This window comes from Ranitomeya variabilis, chromosome 1 (assembly GCF_051348905.1).
Source record: "Ranitomeya variabilis isolate aRanVar5 chromosome 1, aRanVar5.hap1, whole genome shotgun sequence".
Classification (NCBI taxonomy): domain Eukaryota; kingdom Metazoa; phylum Chordata; class Amphibia; order Anura; family Dendrobatidae; genus Ranitomeya; species Ranitomeya variabilis.
Window position 1 is genome coordinate 677,254,659 of NC_135232.1, and position 25,258 is coordinate 677,279,916.

Consider the following 25,258-nt stretch of genomic DNA (forward strand, 5'->3'; position numbering starts at 1 on the left):
GACAAGAGATGTACAGTGGGGAAAAAAAAGTATTTAGTCAGCCACCAATTTTGCAAGTTCTCCCACTTAATGAGAGAGGCCTGTAATTGACATTATAGGTAGACCACAACTATGAGAGTTAAAATTGAGAAAACAAATCCAGAAAATCACCTTGTCTGATTTGGTGAGATTTATTTTGCAAATTATGGTGGAAAATAAGTATTTGGTCACCTAAAAACATGCAAGATTTCTGGCTCTCACAGACCTGTAACTTCTGCTTTAAGAGGCTCCTCTCTCCTCCACTCATTGCCTGTAGTAATGACACCTGTTTGAACTTGTTATCAGTATAAAAGACACCTGTCCACAACCTCAAACAGTCACACTCCAAACTCCACTATGGTGAAGACCAAAGAGCTGTCGAAGGACACTAGAAACAAAATTGTAGCCCTGCACCAGGCTGGGAAGACAGAATCTGCAATAGGCAAACAGCTTGGTGTGATGAAATCAACTGTGGGACCAATAATAAGAAAATGGAAGAAATATACAGTAAGACCACTGATAATCTTCCTCGATCTGGGGCTCCACGCAAGATCTCACCCCATGGGGTCAAAATGATCACAAGAACGGTGAGCAAAATTCCAAGAACCACACGAGGGGATGTAGTGAATGACCTGCATAGAGCTGGGACCACCGTAACAAAGGCTACCACCAGTAACACACTACGCCGCCAGGGACTTAGATCATGCACTGCCAGACGTGTCCCCCTGGTTAAGTCAGTACATGTCCGGACCCGTCTGAAGTTTGATAGAGAGCATTTGGATTATGCAGATGAGTATTGGTAGAATGTCATATGGTCTGATGCAACCAAAGTAGAACTGTTTGGTAGAAACCAAACTTGTCATGTTTGGAGGAGACAGAATGCTGAGTTGCATCCAAAGAACACCATACCTACTGTGAAGCATAGAGATGGCAACATCATGCTATGGGGCTGTTTCTCTGCAAAGGGACCAGGATGACTGATCCGGGTACATGAAACAATGAATGGGGCCATGTACCGTGAGATTTTGAGTGCAAACCTCCTTCCATCAGCAAGGGCATTGAAGATGAAATGTGGATGGGTCTTTCAGCATGATAATGATCCCAAGCTCACACCAGGGCAATGAAGGATTGGCTTCGTAAGAAGCATATGAAGGTCCTGGAGTGGTCCAGCCAGTCTCCAGATCTCAACCCCATAGAAAACATTTGGAGGGAGTTGAAAGTCCGTGTTGCCCAGTAACAGGCCCAAAACATCTTTGCTTCTAGAGGAGATCTGCATGGAGGAATAGGCCAACATACCACCAACAGTGTGTGCCAAACTTGTGAAGACTTACAGAAAATGTTTGACCACTGTCATTGCCAACACAGGATATATAACAAAATATTGACATGAACTTTTGTTAATGACCAAATACTTATTTTCCACCATAATTTGAAAAATAAAATCTTGCCAAATCAGACAAGATGATGTTCTGGATATATTTTCTCAATTTTGAACGCTCATAGCGGTGGTCAACCTATGATGTCAATTACAAGCCTCTCTAGTCTTTTTTAAGTGGGAGAACTTGCACAATTCGTGGCTGCCTAAATACTTTTTCCCCCACTGTATTATTACTGCATGGGCATTGTTCACACACAAAGGCTGTGCACTAAGTGCCAGGAACAGTCCCTCACAGCTCCCCGGCACTTTAAAGCCCTAAATGTTGCTATCGACAGCCCCTCTGCCCTTGGATCGGAGACCCCACGGCGTGAAGCGGGGTCCCGATCGTTGCCATGGTCATCAGAGCTAGGAAAGTTGCTTGATCATGCGTGGTGCATGATCAGCAACTTTCTCTCTCAGTGCAGAGCTGGCAGTTTGTACAGCATGGAGATCATCAGACTGCAAAAAAAATGATAGTCCTGCATTGGGACAAAGTAAAGTTAAAAAAAAAAAAAAAAAAAAAAAAAAAAAAAAGCTAAAACTTTAGATAATTGTAAAAATATTTAAAAAAAATATAAAAAGATATATTTCTATGAAAAAAAAAAAAAATTATAAAAAGGACACATATTTGGTATTGCCGCATCCCGAACTACCCACTCTATAAAACCGTATAAGACGTATTTATTTACCAGTAAAGGGATTTCTCAGAGCCCATGACCGCACCAGGGAGAGAGGAGATCTGCCATTTAGGGACAGGAAACCTCAGATAAAAAGGGAAGCACCTCTCTACCGCATCAGTTGTTTACAGAGCACGAGAGGACTTCCAGGTTATTGTCAAAGATTAAACATTTTTATCATAATACTTTAAGTAACACTCCGTGTCTATACATAAATCACACCACAAACAATGAAAGCATGCTCACCCACAGGTGACAGGAGGGAATATACAGTGGGTACTGAAAGTATTCAGACCCATTTAAATTTTTCGCTGTTTCATTGCAGCCATTTGGTAAATTGAAAAAAAAAATAATTTTTTTCTCATTAATGTACACTCTGCACCACACCTTGACTGAAAAAAAAAACAGAAATGTAGATTTTTTTTCATATTTATTAAAAAAGAAAAACTGAAATATCACATGGTCATAAGTATTCAGACCATTTGCTCAGACTCTCATTTAAGTCACATGCTCTCAATTTCCTTGTGATCCTCTTTGATATGGTGCTACCCCTTCATTGAAGTCCAGTTGTGTTTAATTAAACTAATAGGGGTGTGCCTTTCCAAATCAAGTCCTGTCTATATAAGACCTCACAGCTCACAGTGCATGTCAGACAAAATGAGAATCATGAGGTCAAAGGAACTGGCCAAGGAACTCAGAGACAGAATTGTGTCAAGACACACATCTGGCCAAGGTTAAAAAATAATTTCTGCAGTACTCAAGGTTCCTAAGAGCACAGTGGCCTCCATAATCCTTAAATAGAAAAAGTTTGGGACCACCAGAAGTCTTCCTAGACCTGGCCGTCCAGCCGAAAACTGAGCAATCGTGGGAGAAGAGCCTTGTGAGAGAGGTAAAAAAGAACCCCAAGATCACTGTGGCTGAGCTGCAGAAATGCAGTAAGGAGATGAAAGTTCCACAAAGTCAACTGCAGCCCTCCACCAGTCAGGCCTTTATGGCAGAGTGGCCCTACGGAAGCCTCCCCTTAATGCAAGACATATGAAAGCCCACATAGAGTTTGATAAAAAACACATGAAGGACTCCCAGACTATGAGAAAATTCTCTGGTCTGATGAGATGAAGATAGACCTTTTTGATGATAATTCTAAGTGGTATGTGTGGAGAAAACCAGGCACTGCTCATCATCTACCCAATACAATCCCAACAGTGAAACATGGTGGTGACAACATCATGCTATGGTGGTGTTTTTCAACTGCAGGGACAGGATGACTGGTTGTCATTGAAGGAAACATGAATGTGGCCAAGTACAGAGATATGCTGGATGAAAACCTTTTCCAGAGTGCTCTGGACCTCTGTCTTGTTGGAAGATGAACCGTCGGCCAAGTCTATGACCCTAAGCACACAGCTAAAATATCAAAGGAGTGGCTTCAGAACAACTCTGTGACCATTCTTGACAGGCCCAGCCAGAGCCCTGACCTAAACCCAATTGAGCATCTCTGGAGAGACCTGAAAATGGTTGTCCACCAACGATCACCATCCAACCTGACGGAACTGGAGAGGATCTGCAAGGAAAAATGGCAGAGGATCCCCAAATCCAGGAGTGAAAAACTTGTTGCATCATTCCCAAGAAGACTCATGGCTGTACTAGCTCAAACGGGTGCTTCTACTCAATATTGAGCAAAGGGTCTGAATACTTATGACCATGTGATATTTCAGTTTTTCTTTTTTAATAAATTTGCAAAAATTTGTACATTTCAGAGGTTTGTTTTCAGTCAAGATGGGGTGCAGAGTGTACATTAATGTGAAAAAATGAACATTAGAATTTACCAAATGGCTGCAGTGAAACAAAGAGTGAAAAATGTAAAGGGGTCTGAATACTTTCCGTACCCACTGTATATATATTTATATCCAGGTACCTGATAGGTGATGTAATCTCTGGATTCGTAGTCTTTTTTTTCTTCTTCGTCTTGTCCAGACCCCATGATGACTTTTTTCCATCCACAGCTCGTCTCAGCAGACTTCTATCTTCCAATCTTCTGCCTCACATCTCCATACGATGCCCTTAAAAATAGTGTCATTATAACGCTCCTGAATAAAAAATATCTGCCCTATGCTGAGCCCTTGAATAAGTAATTTCCCCTCAATACATTCCCTGCACAAACTCTCCCTCTTAAGGTATATGTCCTCCACACTGGCCCCCCTCTTCACACTGTCCTTCCACACTGGGTTCCCCCTATAGGGCCTAGTTTCTGTATTGTGCCTCCTCATCACACTGGGTTCCCCCTATAGGGGCCAGTTTCTGTACCGCCCCCTCATCACACACCCCCTCTTTGGCTTACTGTTCCCTCCTAGCTGTGCCTTTACACCAGAGGTGTCAAACTGCATTCCTCGAGGGCCGCCAACAGGTCATGTTTTCAGGATTTCCTTGTATTGCACAGGTGATAACTTAATCACCTGCACAGAATGATTCCAGCACCTTGTGGAATGCTAAGGAAATCCTGAAAACATGACCTGTTGGCGGCCCTCGAGGAATGCAGTTTGACACCTCTGCTTTACACTGTCTCCGCTGTTGTGAATTCTGCTCTTGGGCTCCCTCCGGTGGTTGTAAGTGGTAGCGCTGCTGTCTCTGAATCGCAGCATTTATCAGGTGTGATCACTTTTTGCAATTTTGACTGGGCTATTTAGTCTTGCTTTACCCTTTAGTCAGTGCCAGTTGTCCATTGTTCCTGGAGGATTCACATCCCTGCCTGGTCTCTTCTGCTTTGCAGTTCATTTCAACAAAGATAAGTTCTGGCCTTGATTTTTGCTGTCCACATGCTGTGGCCTTATTGTTCAGTTCTTTTCCATGTTTTGTCTTGTCCAGCTTGGTCTGTATAAGGATTTGTTTAGCCAAGCTGGTATCTCTGGAGATGCAGATATACCCTCCATATCTTTAGTTAGCTGTGGAGATTTTGTATTTTCTGTGGTGGATATTTTCTAGTGTTTTAATACTGACCGCATAGTACTCTGTCCTATCCTTTCTATTTAGCTAGAAGTGGCCTCCTTTGCTAAATTCTGATTTCAGTCTGTGTATGTTTTTTCCCTCTCCTCTCACAGTCAATATTTGTGGGGGGCTGTCTATCCTTTGGGGATTTTCTCTGAGGCAAGATAGAAAAGGGAAAACTATCTCTAGGGGTAATTAGTCCTCCGGCTGTGTCGAGATGTCGAGGGAGCGCTAGGTACATTCCACGGCTACTTCTAGTTGCGGTGTTAAGTTCAGAGTCTGCGGTCAGTACAGGTACCACCTTCTCCAGAGTACGTCTCATGCTGCTCTTAGGCCACCAGACCATAACACTCCGCATGCTACCTCCCCACACTACTCAGTCTTTATTCTGTGCCCACTCACACTTTTCTCCCCCATATTCTCTTCACAGTATTCCCCTTCTAACCATACCGCCTCTTCACATATTTACCCCCTCAGTTTCCTTACTCCTCACACATCCCCACGACTCCCCATGCTGTGTCTGCACACATCCCATGAGCCACGCTTCCCATACATTTTTCCCCTTGTTACTCATACTATATCCACACCCCTCTCCCCACTGACCATACTGTGTCTTCACCCTTCCCCCCCCACTCACCATACTGTTCTGCACCTTTCCCTCCCTTTCTCCCCAAAATTGTGTCCTCAAATCTTCCCCGTTAGAGTAAATCTTCCCCAATCCCATTAGACTATATTTTCCTACTTCCACACAGAATTAATTTCCCTGCCCCACACACTGACTGTATTGTGTCTTCAGCTCCATTGCCATAGGAGCACTTACCACCGATGCTCTTCGCTCTTCTCCACACCGGTGAGTGACATAAGCAACATGACCTCATCACGCTGCTGACGTCGCTCTGACCCAACGTGCAGTTTGACAGCCAGGTCAGAGATCGCCCGAATCCCAGCATTGGAAGAGCAAAATGCAGCCACCGGGGGAGACACCACGGACCGCTGCATTAGGTGGCCCGATGGCACCTCCTGCCGGCTGCGCCTGGGGCAAATGCCCCACCTACCCCCTAGATACGCTTCTGATTATGACTGACACCTACAAAGTGATTGCGCGGTAACATCTCCTGTGTTGTGGCTGCTCGGTAATAATATGGTGACTCACCGGAACGGTATAGTTTATGCAATGTATTATTAAGTAAGGAAGAGGGAAAGGTTAAACCTAATTCATGTTTCCATCATAGTACTGATCAAATGCCAACTGTGATGCTTAATTTCAGGCTTTTTTTTCCTTTTTACAGCCATCATTAACAATCCAACATGAGGACAGAATGGTTGTTAATATGATCTTTCCATCCCCATAAACCATGCATGTTGTCGGCAGAGCATCTCCTGTCTGTATGCCGTGAAATGCTGACATCAACGAAGATTTATTGGTTCACATTAACGTTACAATCATTTTGTTCTCTCGTTGGCTGATCAGCAGCATGTTTACATATCGTGAACGAACACAGTTATGAGTCGTCTTTTGCCGATTATCAGCCCATGTACATGGGCTTTAAAAGGGTTGTTTTCAGGTTTAATCTTCAGCAATGCGACACTCACTGTCTTCCAGATTCTGGTTTGCTGGAGGCAGTGTTCTTCTAAAGATCGACTATTTGGACCAGCGACCTTGTTGCACTGCTGGCCCCTAACGGTGCATGCTCTAATGCAGCAATCGACATTGGGGGACACTAAAGGTATCAGGATCATATCCTCCAGCAACCCACCCACCTTAAGATCATCGCTCTATTGAAAAGAGATTGTAAGCGCTGCGCATCATCAGCCACGCTGCTAGACTGCAGTGGAGGTCGGTAACCTAGACCATGAGCAAGAACATTAAAAATCCCTACGTTTGGGACCAGAGAACAGAGAGGATTTTGAATAAGATTAAAATGTTGTGTGGCTTAAGATAATAGCAAAAACATTCCTGGACTCCTATGAACTCTCATTCTACAACTTCTCATGGACGAGACTGACAGGCACTCTATATCTTTATAGTCTGATAGACGTATCTTGAGAGATTACTTTGAAAGTAATGCATTCATCTGCACAGCTATTCTCTCGCAGGGTGACCTTTTATACATAAAGGTGCATTTTAGCTGAAATTGCACAGTACTCACTGTTCCCCTGTCCTGCCCAAGCATTCCTCATTGTGCCCCTTCCCACTAGAGAGCTTGCGTAGGAAATAATATATAGCATCGTAATACCAACTGGGTTTTTAGAATAAGTAAAGGAATGTACCGGTACACAGAGAAGCCATACATAAAATGATTGGTATACCAATCGGGATGCAGGATTGTGAGGACTATAATCATTTCCTGACCTTTCAGTAAAGAACTGAAACTTGATGGCACCACAGGAGCCCCTATTACCTCCATTACCAGCTCCCATCTGTAGAAACTGGGAAGGCACAGAGAAAGCTGCCTTTCAGCCCCAGAGACCTCTGCTAAAAGTGGAAACTCTGCAGCATCTACTGCACTAGCTCAGAAATACAGTGTTAAGTTCATCTTCCTGTGCAAAGTGTCAAAACATGTCACTCAATTTTAGAACATTTCCTTGTTTCTGACATTTTATTTTTCTTGGAATTTCCGACCGAGTGTCTTCAGCATGCTCGAAAAATGTTCGAGTCCCCACGTCTGCACGTCTTGCGGACTTTCAACAGCTACAACTCTTATCCAAGCATATTCGCTCACTAGTGATCAACCAACATAACCCCTTAGTGACGGGGCCAAATTTTTTAAAATCTGACCAGTGTCAATTTATGTGGTAATAACTCTGGAACACTTCAACATATCCCAGTTGTTTTGAAACTATTTTTTCATGGCACATTATAATTTATAATAATGCAAAATTTAGGTTGATACGTTTTGTGTTTATAGAAAATATCAGAAATTTGACAAAAATGTAAAAAAATTAACAATTTTCAAACTTTGAATGATTATCTCTTTAATCCAGATAGTCATACCACACAAAACATTAATAAAAAACATTTCCCTCATGTCTGCTTTACATCAGCACCATTTGTAAAATGTTATTTTCTTTTGTTAGCATTTTAGGAGGTTTAACCCCTTAACGACCGCCGATACGCCTTTTAACGGCGGCAGTTAAGGGTACTTAAACCACAGCGCTGTTAATTAACGGAGCTGTGGAAAAAGTGAATAGCACCCGCCAGAGTCGGATTTTCTCTGGGGCCTCGGTTACCGGGGGTAGCCGAGACCCCAGAGAACATGATTCAGGGGGTTTTTTTACCGACCCACGGGTTGCGATTGCCGGTAATTAACCGTTTACCGGTGGTCGCAAAAAAAAACAAAACGCAATCTCCCATTTAATTTCCCTGTCCTCCGATGTGATCGCACATCAGAGGACAGAGAAATGGGGTCCCCGATCGCCCCCCAATACTCATATGTCTCCCCCGCTGCTCCTCGTGGCTCCTGATAGGCACCGCCATCTTGTTCTGGCCAAAAAATGGCAGGCACATGCGCAGTGCGCCCGCCGGCCGGCACCCGGAAGATCTTTGAGGTCTCGGCTGCCGGGGGTCGCACATCAGAGGACAGAGAAATAGGGGGATTCGGGGACCCTGTTATACTTACCGGTGTCCCTGGGTCCTCCTGTGTCCCCTCCTGGCCGCCAGCTTCTTCCTCCAGTAAGAAAATGGCAGGCACATGCGCAGTGCGCCCGCCATGATCTGCCGGCCGGCAGCTGGAGGAGTTGGGGCTAAATTTAGGGTTGGGGCTAAATTTAGGGTTAGGGTTAGGGTTGTGGCTAAAGTTAGGGCTAGGGTTGGGGCCAAAGTTAGGGTTAGAGTTGGGATTAGGGTTAGGTTTGGGATTAGGGTTAGGAGTGTATTGGGATTAGGGTTAGGTTGGAGGTTAGGGTTGAGATTAGGAGTGTGTTGGATTTAGGGTTCTGATTAGGGTTATGGTTGTTTTGGGGTTAGGGTTGTGATTATCATTAGGGTTGTGATTAGGATTATGGATCGGGTTGGGATTAGGGGTGTGTTGGGGTTAGGGTTGGAGTTAGAATTGGGGGGTTTCCACTGTTAAGGTACATCAGGGGGTCTCCAAACGCCACAGCCAATTTTGAGCTCAAAAAGTCAAATGGTGCTCCCTCCCTTCTGAGCTCTGCCGTGCGCCCAAACAGTGGTTTACCCCCACATATGGGGAATCAGCGTACTCGGGATAAATTGGACAACAACTTTTGGGGTCCAATTTCTCCTGTTACCCTTGTGAAAATAAAAACTTGGGGGCTAAAAAAATATTTTTTGTGGAAAAAAAAAATATTTTTTATTTTCACGACTGCATTATAAACTTCTGTGAAGCACTTGGGCATTCAAAGTTCTTACCACACATCGAGATAAGTTCCATGGGGGGGTCTAGTTTCCAAAATGGGGTTACTTGTGGGGGTTTCTACTGTTTAGGTACATCAGGGGCTCTGCAAACGCAACATAACGCCCGCAGACCATTCTATCAAAGTCTGCATTCCAAAACGGCGCTCCTTCCCTTCCGAGCTCTGCCATGCGCCCAAACAGTAGTTTACCCCACATATGGGGTATCAGCCTACTCAGCATAAATTGCACAATAAATTTTGGGGTCCAATTTCTCCTGATACCCTTGTGAAAGTAAAAGTTTGGGAGTGAAAAGATCATTTTTGTGGAAAAAAATGATTTTTTTTATTTTCATGGCTCTACATTATAAACTTCTGTGAAGCAGTTGGGGTTCATAGTGCTCACCACACATCTAGATAAGCTCTTTGGGGGTCTAGTTTCCAAAATGGGGTCGCTTGTGGGGGGTTTCTACTGTTTAGGTACATCAGGAGCTCTGCAAATGCAACATGACGCCCGCAGACCATCCCATCAAAGTCTGCATTCCAAGCGGCGCTCCTTCCCTTCCGAGCCCCGATGGGTGCCCAAACAGTGCCACCCCCCACACATATGGGGTATCAGCATACTCAGGACAAACTGGTCAACAGATTATGGGGTCCAATGTCTCCTGTTACCCTTGAGAAAATAAAAAATTGCAGGCTAAAAAATCATTTGTGAGGAAAAAAAAAAAGTTTTTTTTATTTTCACGGCTCTATGTTATAAATTTCTGTGAAGCACTTGGGGGTTTAAAGTGCTCACCACACATCTAGATAAGTTCCTTAAGGGGTCTAGTTTCCAAAATGGGGTCACTTGTGGGGGGTTTCCACTGTTTAGGCACATCAGGGGCTCTCCAAACGCAACATGGCTTCCGATCTCAATTCCAGCCAATTCTACATTGAAAAAGTAAAACGGCACTCCTTCTCTTCCAAGCTCTGCGGTGCGCCCAAACAGTGGTTTACCCCCACATATGGAGTATTAACGTACTCAGGAGAAATTGCACAACAACTTTTGTGGTCTAATTTCTCCTGTTACCCTTGTGAAAATAAGAATTTGTGGGCGAAAAGATTTTTGTGTAAACAAATGCGATTTTTTATTTTCACGGCTCTACTTTATAAACTTCTGTAAAGCACTTGGGGGATCAAAGTCCTCAACACACATCTAGTTAAGTTCCTTAAGGGGTCTAGTTTCCAAAATGGTGTCACTTGTGGAGCGTTTCCACTGTTTAGGCACATCGGGGGCTCTCTAAACGTGACATGGCATCCGATCTCAATTCCAGCCAATTCTGCATTGAAAAAGTCAAACGGCGCTCCTTCACTTCCAAGCTCTGCGGTGCGCCCAAACAGTGGTTTACCCCCACATATGGGGTATAGGCATATTCAGGAGAAATTGCACAATAAAATTTATGGTTAAATTTCTGTTTTTACACTTGTGAAAATAAAAAAAATGGTTCTGAAGTAAAATGTTTGCAAAAAAAGTTAAATGTTCATTTTTTTCCTTCCACATTGTTTCAGTTCCTGTGAAGCACGTAAAGGGTTAATAAACTTCTTGAATGTGGTTTTGAGCACCTTGAGGGGTGCAGTTTTTAGAATGCTGTCACACTTGGTTATTTTCTATCATATAGACCCCTCAAAATAACTTCAAATGTGATGTGGTCCCTAAAAAAAAAAAAATGGTGTAAAAATGAGAAATTGCCGGTCAAATTTTAACCCTTATAACTCCCTAACAAAAAAAAATTTAGTTTCCAAAATTGTGCTGATGTAAAGTAGACATGTGGGAAATGTTATTAACTATTTTTTGTGACATATCTCTCTGATTTAAGGGCATAAAAATACAAAGTTTGAAAATTGCAAAATTTTAATTTTTTTTGCCATATTTCCATTTTTTTTCATAAATAATCGCAAGTAATATCGAAGAAATGTTACCACTAACATGAAGTACAATATGTCACGAAAAAACATTCTCAGAATCAGCAGGATCTGTTAAAGCGTTCCAGAGTTATAACCTCATAAAGTGACAGTGGTCAGAATTGTAAAAATTGGCCTGGTCATTAAGTCACTAAGGGGTTAAAAATGTAGCAGTCATTTTTCATGGAAATTTACAAAAGTTTATTTATTTTTATTTTTTTTTAAAGGGACCTATATAGGTTTGAAGTGACTTTGGGGGCCCAATATATTGGAAAACCTCCAAAAGTTATACCATTTTAAAAACAGCACCCCCTGACATATTGAAAACTGCGGTCAGGTAGTTTATTAACCCTTCAGGTGCTTTTCAGGAATTTATACAAAGTGACATAACAGGAATGAAAAAGTGTATTTTTACCACCTAAATGTCGCTAACTACGAAACAGGTCACTGTAGCCGGCAGACTAAGGCTGTTATTTGGCTGCGAATTGCCATGAAAAACATCAGGACCACACAATCATGATCTCAGGGTGCTAATAAGGTTTAATAGGAAGCCCCCACACATTTATGTGATGTAGTCACTATTGACAGAAGCACCTAAAGGGTTAAACAGATTTGGACGGTGCAAACACTGATTGTGGCTGATGCAGTAAGTTGTCAGCTATAGTGTACAGCCGACAGCTGCGAGATTGTCACCTGTATGGGGATGTTATTTTCTTATATCTCAGGTCAGCAAAGACGTATTGGCGGTCATTAAGGGGTTAACATTAATGGTGCCCCACTTCTTAACATGTATATTTTAGGCTACTTTCACACTAGCGTTTTTTTTGCATACGTCGCAATGCGTCGTTTTGGCGAAAAAACGCATCCTGCAAAGTCGTCTGCAGGATGCGTTTTTTCCCCATAGACTAACATTAGCGACGCATTGCGACATATTGACACATGTCGCAACCGTCGTGCGACTGTTGCGTCGTGTTGTGGCGGACCGCCGGCAGCAAAAAACGTTACATGTAACGTTTTTTGGTGCCGACGGTCCGCCATTTCCGACCGTGCATGCGCGGCAGGAACTCTGCCCCCACCTCCCCACACCTCACAATGGGGCAGCAGATGCGTGGAAAAACAGCATCCGCTGCCCCCGTTGTGCGGCGCTTGCACAGTATGCGTCGGTACGTCGGGCCGACGCAGCGCGACGGCCCCGTACCGACGCTAGTGTGAAAGTAGCCTTAGAGGCAACATTGTAAAGTGAACCTGTCACATTGAAAATGGTATCTGACCTGAGGGCAACATGTTATAGAGCAGGAGGAGCTGATCAGACTGATTTACATTTTTAAGGAGAAAGTTTTAGTAAAGCTTGCATTTTATTCATTGAAATCCCTGGTATTTGTAGCATTGGAGTACAATGGTCAGTCCCTATATGACTGTATGTAGAGATAGCTATGAGTTATTAGCAGGACCGCCCACTGAACACTATACTGAATCCTTTCCCATAAATCTATATATCATTTCGTTCAGCTTCTTCTTACCATAGTGTTCACAGATCAAACTGCATGTACAATGTGACAGGTTTATGTAATATCCTAACATGCCTTCAATATGCCTTAACATTAGCGACAAATTAAAAAGACTGACCTTCACTTCCCAACCGAAAGACAAGTGTGAACAGGTACAAGCTAATAGAGCCACTCTTTATGTAACTAACAAATTAAATCTGCACTCTGAATCGCTATAGTATGCAAACATTGAATATATGAAATTGGAACTGCATTACTGCTATAGAAAATAAGTTAAAACAAAATATGAAGGTACTTAGCACATAAATTGGCGACCTCCTCAGCCCAGTAGAGTTAGGTTAGGGTCCCAGGAGAGTGCAGTTTTAATTTGTTAGTTAAAATTAGCCACAGACTTGAGATATTTATCTGTGGAGAATGGGCAGATCCCTCATTTAGTTGCATCTGCTCTTAAGGCCCCCATACACATTGACGTTTCAGATTTCGGGAATAGGTTTCAGCTGGACTGGCCGACCATCTAATTTAAAATATGTATCGGTGGTCTGACATTATATTGGCGGAGGGAACGATTGGGTCACTTGAACTCAAACGTCCATTTATTTTGTTTTCTTGAAGATAAGCAGCTGTTTGTTGCCTCTTTCCATGCTTAAAAAGGAAGCGGTCACCGGGTTTTCACAATATAAAACTATGGCCATCACCTTTAATGCCCATTTTACAGCATTTTAATAAGCTATGTGTAAATCCCCAATACACTCTGCATAGCCCAAGAAATGCATTTTATAATCCCCCCACCCCCATACAGTGTGGTCCGGTATGATGAGTGTCACTGGTCTTGCTTCAGCGCCTTTTCTTTCCTTGCAACCACTGTTCTCCTTCATGTGGACGGCGCATCCCATGTCATCCACACAATGCCCCCTAATCACTCTCATGCACAGGCTGCTGAGGTCAGAACAAGGCACTGTAATGCGCATGGGTTGGGAGAGGCCAAAGAGCAGGGCCGGACTGGCCATCGGGCAGTTCTGGCAAATGCTAGAAGGCCCGGTGCCAGTAGTGGGCCGCTGCACGCCGACTCACCCTCCGCCCCCAGGGCCGCCGCATTCAACTATACCGGCGTCTATGACACCGGTACAGTTAAATGCAATGATGGACGAGAGAGCGTCACCTGATGCTCCCTCTCCCATCATTCCCTGCTCTGCCTCTGACACTGCAGGTGCGCACGCACTCACTGTGTCCCAGGCAGTGCAGCGGCAGCCGTCGAGACAAGAGCAGGGAGCATCGCAGGCACGAGGGGAGATGAGGAGTGGTTTTTTTTACTGGACTGGGGGGCCATTCTGGGGGGGGGGGGGGAGGAGAGATGTGGTCTCTGTTGTATACTGCTACGTGGGCTGTGCTGTATACTGCTACGTGGGCAGTGCTGTATACTGCTACGTGGGCAGTGCTGTATACTGCTACGTGGGCAGTGCTGTATACTGCTACGTGGGCAGTGCTGTATACTGCTACGTGGGCAGTGCTGTATACTGCTACGTGGGCAGTGCTGTATACTGCTACGTGGGCAGTGCTGTATACTGCTACGTGGGCAGTGCTGTATACTGCTACGTGGGCTGTGCTGTATACTGCTACGTGGGCTGTGCTGTATACTGCTACGTGGGCTGTGCTGTATACTGCTACGTGGGCAGTGCTGTATACTGCTACGTGGGCAGTGCTGTATACTGCTACGTGGGCAGTGCTGTATACTGCTACGTGGGCTGTGCTGTATACTGCTACGTGGGCTGTGCTGTATACTGCTACGTGGGCTGTGCTGTATACTGCTACGTGGGCTGTGCTGTATACTGCTACGTGGGCTGTGCTGTATACTGCTATGTGGGCTGTGCTGTATACTGCTACGTGGGCTGTGCTGTATACTGCTACGTGGGCTGTGCTGTCGACTATGCGGGTTGTGCTATATACTATGGGGGTATATTATATTCTATAGGGGAGGCCGTGTTATATACTATGTGGCTGTTATACTATTGTGGGTGTATATTATATTCTATGGGGGAGGCTGTGTTATACTATGGGGGGCTGTATTATATTCTATGGGGGCTACATTATATATTATGGGGAGGTGGGCTGTATTATATTCTATGGGGTGGCTGCATTATACTCTGGGGTGGCTGCATTATAATCTGCAGGGTGGTGGCTGCATTATACTATATGTGGACTGCATTATACTGTATCGAGGATTATGGGGAATACGTTATACTATATGAAGAACTATGGGGTGCATTATACTATGGGAATTGAATTGTACTACAGGGATGACTATGGCGGTGCATTATACTATATGGAGCACTATGAGGAGTGTATTATGCTATATGGAGGACTATGAGGAGTGTATTATGCTATATGGAGGACTATGAGGAGTGTATTATGCTATATGGAGGACTATGAGGAGTGTATTATGCTATATGGAGGACTGAGCAGTGTATTTTAATATATGAAGGACTATAGGGAGTGTATTATACTATATAGAGGACTGTGGTGCACATTATAATATATGGAGGACTATGGGGTGTATTTTACTAAACAAGTAAAATGCTGCATATTCAGGTTGTTTTTGCTGGAACAAAAATCATTGTTCTCAGCAGCACATCGCCTGTGTAAACTGTAGATGTGCTGCTGATAACATGATACTGTATGGTGACCTGTTAGTGACCTGTTAGTGACCTGTTAGTGATTGTTCTGTCCCATCATTATTCCTCAGCTGGTGGAAAGAGGCCGGGAAACAAGCGTTGAACAACTTTAGTATTGTTGATCAAACTCATTTAGCGGCCTGAACTCAGCGCTTGTAAATACAACTGAAATGCTTTTGTGTGATGTGCAATATGTTAGCATTTGAGGCCCCATTTTAAACTTTGCCTAGGCGTAGGGCCCCACTTTGCCTAAAACCAGCCCTGCCTACAAGTGTACAAAGATATTATACAGTCACCATGTGACAAGTGGGCCTGTGTAACTTCAAATGCCAGGGCTGAATTTTAGTCCCAGTCCGGCCCTGCCGAAGAGTGCCACTAACCTGGAAGAAAAACTGGTGCACGTGCATTACAGTACTTACTTCTGACATCAGCAGCCTGTGCAGGAGCATCATTGGGGACATTGTATGGATGACGCAGGATGTCTCATCCACATGAAGCAGTGAAGGGCAGAGCAAAGTATGCCATGCAGGAGCATTTTTGTATAAGGGGGAGTTGCAAGAGTTAGCCATCTTATGTCTAGAGGCACCTTAAGGCCCCAAATACATTGGACTCATGTCAGCAAACCCGCCAATATCTGTCCATTGGCTAAGATACTAATTAGTGATGAGCAAAGCCACGAGACATTTAGGTGCGGGGACTCTAACATATCATTCGAGCACAGCGAAGACACTCGGGTAGCACCCAATCACACCTTATCCGAGCACCTTCGCTCATCACTAAAATTAATGTATATGATGAGGACATCCCAACTCTTCGCATAAAACATTGGGGAGAGAACGATCAGATGGATCAGACATTTGAATTTTTTTCTCCAAGCACATGAGCCACTTCCAGATGAGTCTGACAGCAGCTTAACGCCACTCTTTCCATAGAGATCACATTCGCTCCATTGAGCTAAGTGTTTAAATGGACTGGAGGTGGGGTGGGGATGGGGGGAGTTGAGAGAGATTACTGTGTCAAACAAACAAGATAATTTAATAAGGAGAATGTCCATGCATCTTATGTTCTAGCCAGGGATTCAGACAAATTTAAGCATAAAATACTTATCTGTATGGTCTACTTACAGAGAACCAGAAGCTTGTATAAAGCTGGCATACGCTGACCGCTTTTCTCACCAGGAACATAATCTCCAAGGCCGACTGTACTCAAAGAAATGAAACAAAAATACAGGGCATCTACATAGCTCCAGTTTTCTTCGACACAATTAAAAACTATTGCAGGAATGAAAAAGGATAGGAGGGAGAGGAGGGAGATTAATACACCAGCATGGATCCACTCCAGCTTGTTCCTGGCAAAGTTACACCTAAGGAGAAGCACATGGATAGGCTTGTCACGAAGAAGGAACAGAAGGTTCTGGGCACCAATAGACAGTAGGGATAAAGTGAATGGGATTCCAACGATTGAATAGAACAGGCAAAATAGCTTTCCACTCTCTGAGATGGGAACAGGGTTTCCATAACCTGCAGAAAATAAAACATTAACTTATTACATTATTTCTGGAAAAACTACCAATATTTACAAAAAAAGTGAAGCTGAAAAACTAGTTTGAATAAAAAAAAATTAAGACTACTTCCAAAATATTTTCATTGGAGTCCCATGATGTAAAGTTATCCGAGCTCTTAACATTATAATGGCAAGTTGGGTGAAGAAGGGCAACACAAAAGAATGTTGGTAGAAGCTACTGTAAGGCTTCTTTCACACTTCAGTTGTTTGGCGTCAGTCACCTCCGACATAGTGTCGGATCCGTCACAATTGTTGAGAAAACGGTTCTAACAGATCCGTTTTTTTGATGGATCCGTTACTTGGGGGTTGTCTGGGAAAAGTATCTACTTTTTGGAGCATGCGCAATTGAAAAAGCGGATTGGGGCGACGGATCCGCCGAAATGACGGTCGCGACGGATCCGTCACCCATAGGCGGCCATTCTATGGAATGGCGGACGCGAGGGATCCGTTGTGAATCGCCATTTCGGCGCAGACAAAAAAACGTTATAATGTCCATCAATGTCTAGATGACGTCCGCCAAATCTCGACGGATCCGTCGCATGGCGGATGGAACGGACGACCATCCGCCACAATCCGTTGCTAGTGCATGTCTATGGGAAAATAGCGGATCCGCCCAAAAAAATGGCGGATCCGCTATTTGACGAAAATGGCGGTTTCAAACTGACGCCAAAAGACTGAAGTGTGAAAGAGGCCTTAGGTGATGATGGCACAAAGCACACACAATACATAGGCCAGCGCAAGAAGAATTTAATACCCTTAGAGAATTTCTGCTTAATAGTTTGTAACCACAGAAAATTGTGCTGGAGACTATAAGATTCAGGCTCTTCGCAGTTGCAGAATGAAAATTTGATATCAATAGTTTGTACAAACGATGGGATGCCATGATGATACTCATTTGAAAATGTTTTGACTGCATTGTCAGGGATGGTTCGTTGCTCCCACAGAGTGTTCTTCAACACAAATAGTGATTACTGTGCAGAACAGAAGATGACATTCTTCAGCAGCGGTAATTATACTTTGAGGCTGATGCCCTCAATTGTAAGGAGGTGAAGCACAAGAAGAGTCCGGGGGCGGTTACCTTTTCAGCTCTGTGCCAGGAACCATTGAGCTGTGCTGCAGGTTCCCCAGGGGGCAGACTTAGAGACTGGGACAGGAAGGAAGCCGGGCAGAGAGCGGGAGAGGCACACGCACGAGGAACAGAGCAGCGGCCAGAGCAGGGTGCAGCTGCGCTTCGGGAGAGAGAGAGAGAGCTCCTGGTCAGAGGACAAATACAGGGAGATTGCCCAGAAAGACTGCATCTTGTGAGTACATGACAGCGGACTCTGCTGTGACTGGAGAGGGATGCTTTGAGACCTATGTAAAGACTTTGGCCCGTGTAGAGACTGCGATCCCCTGGTACCCGCGGTATCAGTGCAGAGCCCCTGATTCCTGGTGAGAGACTTAATAATAGACTGACCATCATTTTCCCGGGATAGAGTGTGCTGTAAAAGCTAGAGACTCAGAGCCTGTGCATATCACATTAACTCCCGAAACCCCAGGCAGTGGGCTGGCACCTAGAGACTACTCAGCCCACGGACAACAGAGGGACGACAAGTGCTTCTGTTTCTCGGCGCCTACGTTGGAGAAGACGACCCTTCAAGCAAGTCCTCATCAGACTGATAAGTGTTCTTTTCTCAAGAAATCCTGCTTACTTCTGTTAGGCTAGTCTCACACATCCAGATAATTCCGGTACCGGAAAAATCGATACCGGAGTTATCCGTGTCCGTGTGCTCACGTGGCACATCAGTGTGGCACACTTGCGGCAGCCGTGTGCCACCCGTGTGCTGACTGAGGACCACACGGACCGTGCAGGAGACAGCCCTATGGGAGGTGGAGCCGCATATTCATCACTGTAATAAGCGGCACCACGTGACCGCACACACAGGACAAGCTGCCGGCGCTGAGAGGAAGCATCGCGGGAGCTGGGTGAGTATTTTAATGCAAGCGGGCGGGCGCACAGGGGGTGGGAGGTGACCACGAACTTTATTTTAAACACTAAAAAAAAACACCTTGATTTTTCATTCCTTCTCTCCAGCAAATGCTGCTGGGGAGAAGGAATGAATGCCGGCTTCAGCACCACACGCAGGGGGGACAGTGCTTACTGTAGCGCTGTTTCTCCTGCGGCGGTACGTGCACACAGAGGAGAGTGCACACGGTTCTCCGTGTGCACGTGTGCGGGACATGTGCAGAGACACATTGATTTTAATTTGTCTACGTGAGTCAGTGTCTCCGGTACGTGAGGAAACTGTCACCACACGTACCGGAGCCACTGACGTGTGAAACAGGCCTTACACTGTTTGACTCCCATTTTTTTGCACTGTTTTATTGCTAGTTATATTCCATTGCTTCCTCCCTGCGAGGAGAACCTGATTCCGGTTATTAAACCCCTCAACTGTTGGTCTGTTTGTTCCGTGGTGACATACTCAGTACCTGCATACTATTACACAATAACACACAATTAGCAGATTCTATTCTGCTCTTCCTCCCAGGCAGATTACATCTTTCTTGGCTTCTTCGCCACATCTCCAAACTAACACTTTATGCTAGAACCAAGCTCTACTCTCCAAACTCTCACAAGTTACTTCACGCAATGCCAAAACTGCCTGGTCTTTTTAATCTAGGCCCAGCTCCGTTCTCACGGCGGGTGTACTCATATGGTTTGGCAATACAATATGAATAAAAGGTTCATGGACCAAATGCACAACAACAATTCATGGATAGTATACAAAAGGTGATTGGGTTTCCAACCCCAGACCTCCAATCACCTTCTAGATAAAAAGCATCCTATACATGACTGATCAGTTCACATGAACCACTGAATACATAGCTTAGTTGAAGGAATCTACAACAACTTTTATAGGAAAAAACATATATATAAAGTTTGCATAAAATAATCAGCTATTGATTACACATAGTACTGTAGACAAAAAAATGTCCGACCACTTGAGGGTTCTTTGGAAACTGGTGAGTGCCAAATCATAGTCCACCCCTCAACACACAAAATCAAATATTTTTTTGCAGTTCTGAATGAAGAAAAAAAAAAAAAAAAAAAAACATGAGAGTCCTATAGCAAAATTCAAAATGGACCCCAATTATGGTGTACAGTTTCTGCTATCCAGGACTGATGATTGTTTTTCCCTCCTCCATGGTCCACGTTTCCTGGGCAAAATTTCCATCCACTCTTGAGAAGAGTTCGGAACACGTTCTTGCCACCCCATAGCAAAAGATATGAGATCAACCAGGGCTGTCCAATACCAGCCACATAGGCTACCTGGTGGTACTAATCCAGCCCTTTACTACTTTTGAGTACTCCATAGATTGTGTCATCTCTGGTTATATTGTGATACTTTTTACCCACTTAAAATAGGTTGTTCCTACGTACTCCCCCTCCAATTCCTCGTTACTGGTTAGTTACATTATTTGCCACTAATGGAGTGGAAATAATTGAGATGCCTGTCTCTTTGTAAGACAATTTTATAAATCAAGTACAAACAAACCCTTCTTTGACTATCAGAGATAATGCAGGATAATTCATGGAGCGACCTTACACAGAAAGGACTGAGCTGTGAAAAGGCTGTCAGTCACAGGAGCAACATGTATAATTCAGCGTATGTACCTGCAGGAAAATTGCTTCAATCAAGTCATCTCTGTCATGGCAGTGTGAATCAGCAGCCCCTAGAAATGTATTCTCCTTCGTGCCAATGCATCGTAATATATGTAATTTCTTTTAGTAGTTCAACCAGTAGCTGGTGGGTTACTAAAATAGCGGCAGACTTAAAAAAAAATCCAGCAGGTTCAACCTTTCGTCCTACAGGGTTGATCCAAAGGAAAGCCAAAATTTATACATTTTTAAGTACAAAATGTGAGCAGTGCTTTAATAAATTTGACATATTTTACAGATACACTAAGGCCATAGTCCCAGGAGTGTTAATTTTCTTTCCTCCGCATAAAAAATCTACCACACTGACCAATGCAAGTTAATGGGATGCTTCAGACGAACAGCTTTACTCATGGCCTGACGGTCTGTGTGTTAAAATAAAATAAAAAAAATAGATTAAAAAAAAAACATGTATAAAAAGGATGTTCTACGGATGGAAAAAAAAAATGGACATGCAGAACAGCATATGGTAGAAAAATCGTCTCTTATTTGCTTGTCTGAACTCGGCCTTAGCCATACCTACTTTTCTAGACACTTTACAAAAGTGTCCAAAACCGTTAAAGTGGTCCTCCACCCTCAAATTGAGCAGTGACTATGCTTTGGCTATCTGGTGCCCTCCCATTTACCTCCTCCTCTTGCCTCCTCCACCGAGACCGGCATTCCATTCCTCCTACATCCAAGATGGCAGTTCCATTAGCATGGGAAGCACAGTGGTAAGTGTAAATCACACCTCAACAGCACAGGAAAGGCAATGTTCAACCTTACCATTACAGCTGCCATCTTTGTTGTATGAGGACCGGAATACCAGTCTCAGTAGAGGAGGCAGTGCGGCGCCCCAGAGTCCTGGTCGTTGCAGTAACATCGCTCTGCCGCTAAGGGGAGTGATGGTACATCTGATTGCACTAAAAGAGTTCACCTGACCAGGTATCACAGTCACACATTACACTTCACACTCTGGCCACAAGGGGGAGCAAAGGGTTCTATGTATTAGGCCACTCCTCACACTCTGGTAAAACTGGGGGTTGGATAGGAAGTTAGGGAGAAGCTGACTGGGTTTTGCCCAGGTAACATCTAGTGAGAGAAGAGCGTTACTTGGGAAGATTCAGGGGGGTCCTTGTCAGGAGTGGGATCCTGACAGAGGCCTAGCGAAAGGACAGATTGTTACGGAGCCGTGCCTGCACCTCATTGCGGCGGCATCTTAAGAAAGGACATGAAGCGAAGGATATTGTGGAGAAGTGAGAAACGAGATCACAGCACAAAGGCGATAGAACCAGAAGGAGTCGTGCCCCGAGATCGGCAACATCCTACTGAGGCGCGTACCCGGTGGCCGGAACGCCGAGGAAGTAATAGACTCTACGCATTACTTTAAACTACGGCAGGGCAGTTAACTCTAGGTTGGCTGTCTCACCTTTACACCTAATGAAGACAACGGAGGCAATTGTGGGAGAGGGGTGTCTCTAGGGTCCCTATAAAATAACTCCAGGCCTACCCCGTCATACGGGTGCGTCCTATCCATATCATCTGGGGGACGGAGAGAGAGAACAGAAACATACACGACAGTTGTGAGGACTATCCCGTGGTGCTCAGCAGGGAAGTACTACAACACCCAGGCGCTAGTAGGTAGGCTACTGATTTCCACCTGCAAAGGGAACTCTGGATGTGCCTTCGGACCGGCCGGTCTCAGCCAGCCCTGTTAGCAGTGCTCTGGATTGCGGATGCCGAAGCCTTCAGTAAGGAGGTAAAGAGACTGCAACCCTGTGTCCTCGTCATTTACTGCAACCTACACCACCACCTACACCTTTTATTGGGCGCCCCTTAGCAGGGCCACGGACCGGGTCGGGCCACCGTGACATTCCCAGAACCGAGAGACCCGGTACCGAGTACCCCGCTGCCCTGCGTCTGGGGGCCGCTTCAGCAGCGTGAGGCAAATGAATAGGGTGACTAAATGATAAGTGTCCAAGCGAGGTAGTCTTGGGCGGGTTGCTACTCCCACTCGCTGTGGCACTCTACAGACAATACGTGTCCCCGTCCCGATGTGTTGCTGTTAGGGTGGTGCATCACACTTACTTCTGGCCTGCAGGCCTCCATTGGCTTCAGGTTTTCCTTTCCTGGAACCTTGGCACCAATAAATCCAGAGGACACAGGTTTTGCAAAAGCAATCAAACTTTTACTGGACAATTGGCATTCTTTACAAACAGGCATGTAGGATAAGGCCCAACGGATTGTCGTCTTTCCCACAGGTTCTGGACAGAACTACAGCTCTGGTACACCGTATAGGTAGAGTGTCCCTCTTGCCATCTTCACAAGCACTAGGAAATGTTCTCTACCCCTAGCAGTGCACCTGGATTGCAACACCTTCTGCCTCAGGGTCTGAGTACATCTTACCCTGTAGCATCACAGGCCAAGTGCGCCCAAAGCCCCCGACGTCCATCTCGAGGTTACCCCAGCTCAGTAGATGAAATCACATGGAAGTTTATTTTTGGCAATCCACTGGCCCGAGTATTAGGTCCATGTTGTCCATAGCAGCCCAATGTGTGAGACTGCTACTGTCACTTTCTAAACTTGGCACCAACTCTCAGTTCCTCTTTCCAAAACTGGGCCGACCATTATGGTTAACCCTGCCTAGGCTAGACTGCAGCCCCAGTGGCTGTTACCCTTAGCAAAAGGAAATGCATATAAAATACATTTAACCCCTTCCGACCATCAGCTCCACCACTCCTACACATACACAATATACTTATCAATTTTCAATGCCAGGATGGAGGATCACTTTAAGGCCGGCGTCACACTTAACGTATGAAAAATCGGTCCGAGTCTCCCTGCCGAGAGTCGCACGAGTGTCATGTGAGTATAATCTGATTTTTCATACCTAGCATCCGATTTACATCCGAGTGCAATGCGATTTTAACATGAGCTTTTACATACAGCAGTTCTCCGTCATTTACACATCATTTTCAAAGGAAATATTCATCATAACACACACACACACATTAGAAATATATGAGAAGAAAAGTCTTCATTTATCAAAAGGGTCTAAAAAGAAAACTCTTTGTTGCCCATAGCAACAAGTCCCACTTGCATCCTCATGAGGTTCGTACTCTGACCCAAATATCTGATGTGTGAAACCAGTATAAGGCCACTTTCCCACATAGAATATAACTGTGGATGTGACTTTATGAACAATTCGGCGACTATGCGTCCAAAGACGTTGTTGAACAGAGCTCTTTTTTGGTGTGTTTTTGCTCTGTAGGCTTCTATGGAGAGCTGAAAAAAAAAAGTTGTTGCACCTAAGTGCAAGATAAAAGTTTTTTCTTTAAAACTGAAAAACAAAAAAACTGCTTCTACTCTGAACTAAAACGCGCATCAATTAAAAAATAAATAAAAAAGCAGCAAGTACACAACCAGAGAAGATTCTTATTGCATGTTAAGAAGCAGCAGAAAACCTGCAACATTTACGCTACTCGTGAACACAGTCTTAGGCTGTGCGCGCACAGGTGGATTCTGCCTTAAAAAATAAATGAACATAATGCCCAGCAATGTGAAAACATTGCCTGGGAAAACTTGGTGACTGTGCGGGCATCTAAACGGTGCTGTGTGTGGATCGCCCCCACGCGCAGGGCAATGGGGTACTCGGCACCGGGTCCCTCGGTCTCGGTCCTGGGGATGTCATGGTGGCCCGACCCGGTCCGTGGCCCTGCTGAGGGGCGCCCAATTAAAGGTGAAGTTTGTCTGGTGTTCGTGACGCCACCTGTGGTATTCGGTCAGGGTGACCGACGCTGCTGGGGGTCCGCTGGGGTGATGGAATGGCAGCCAGATGGTGTACCTTCCCACAGGTGAAGTATGTCCCCAGGGTTTCCCAAAGTGTGCAGATGATGACAGTGGACGTTGTAAGGCGTGATGAATAACGAGGACACAAAGGTTGCAGTCTCTTTACCTTTTACTGTAGACTTCAGCGTCCGCAGTCCAGAGTACTGCTCACAGGGCTGGCTGAATCTGGCCGGTCCGAAGGCACATCCAGAGTTCCCTTTGCAGGTGGAAATCAGTAGCCTTCCTACTAGCGCCTGTGTGTTGTAGTACCTCCCTGCTGAGCACCACGGGAAAATCCTCACAACCTTTGTAGATATTTCTGATGTTCTCTCTCTCTGTCCCCCAGATGATATGGATAGGACAACCCGTATGACGGGGTAGGCCTGGAGTTAATTTATAGGGACCCTAGAGACGCCCCTCTCCCACAGTTGCCTCCATGTCTTCTTAGGTATTTAGGTTGGGCAGCCAACTTGGAATTGACTGTCCTGCCGTTGTCTGGAGTAATGCGTAGAGTCAGTACTCCCTCGGTGTTCCGGCCACCGGCTACGCGCCTCGGAAGGAGGCTGCCGATCTTGGGCCAGGACTCCTCCCGGTATTATCTCCTTGTGCTGTGACTTCGGTTCTCACTC

At 44.9% G+C, this 25,258-nt stretch overlaps 1 protein-coding gene across 1 annotated transcript in view; it reads right to left on the bottom strand.

Moving 5' to 3' along the window:
- Nucleotides 1-25,258, bottom strand: part of LOC143816801 (potassium channel subfamily K member 1-like) — a 55,894-nt gene that overhangs the window by 28,581 nt on the left and 2,055 nt on the right. The window contains exon 2 of the mRNA XM_077297674.1: nucleotides 16,687-17,082. Within this exon, the coding sequence (XP_077153789.1) occupies nucleotides 16,687-17,082 (396 nt within the window). The remainder of the gene's footprint in view (nucleotides 1-16,686; nucleotides 17,083-25,258) is intronic.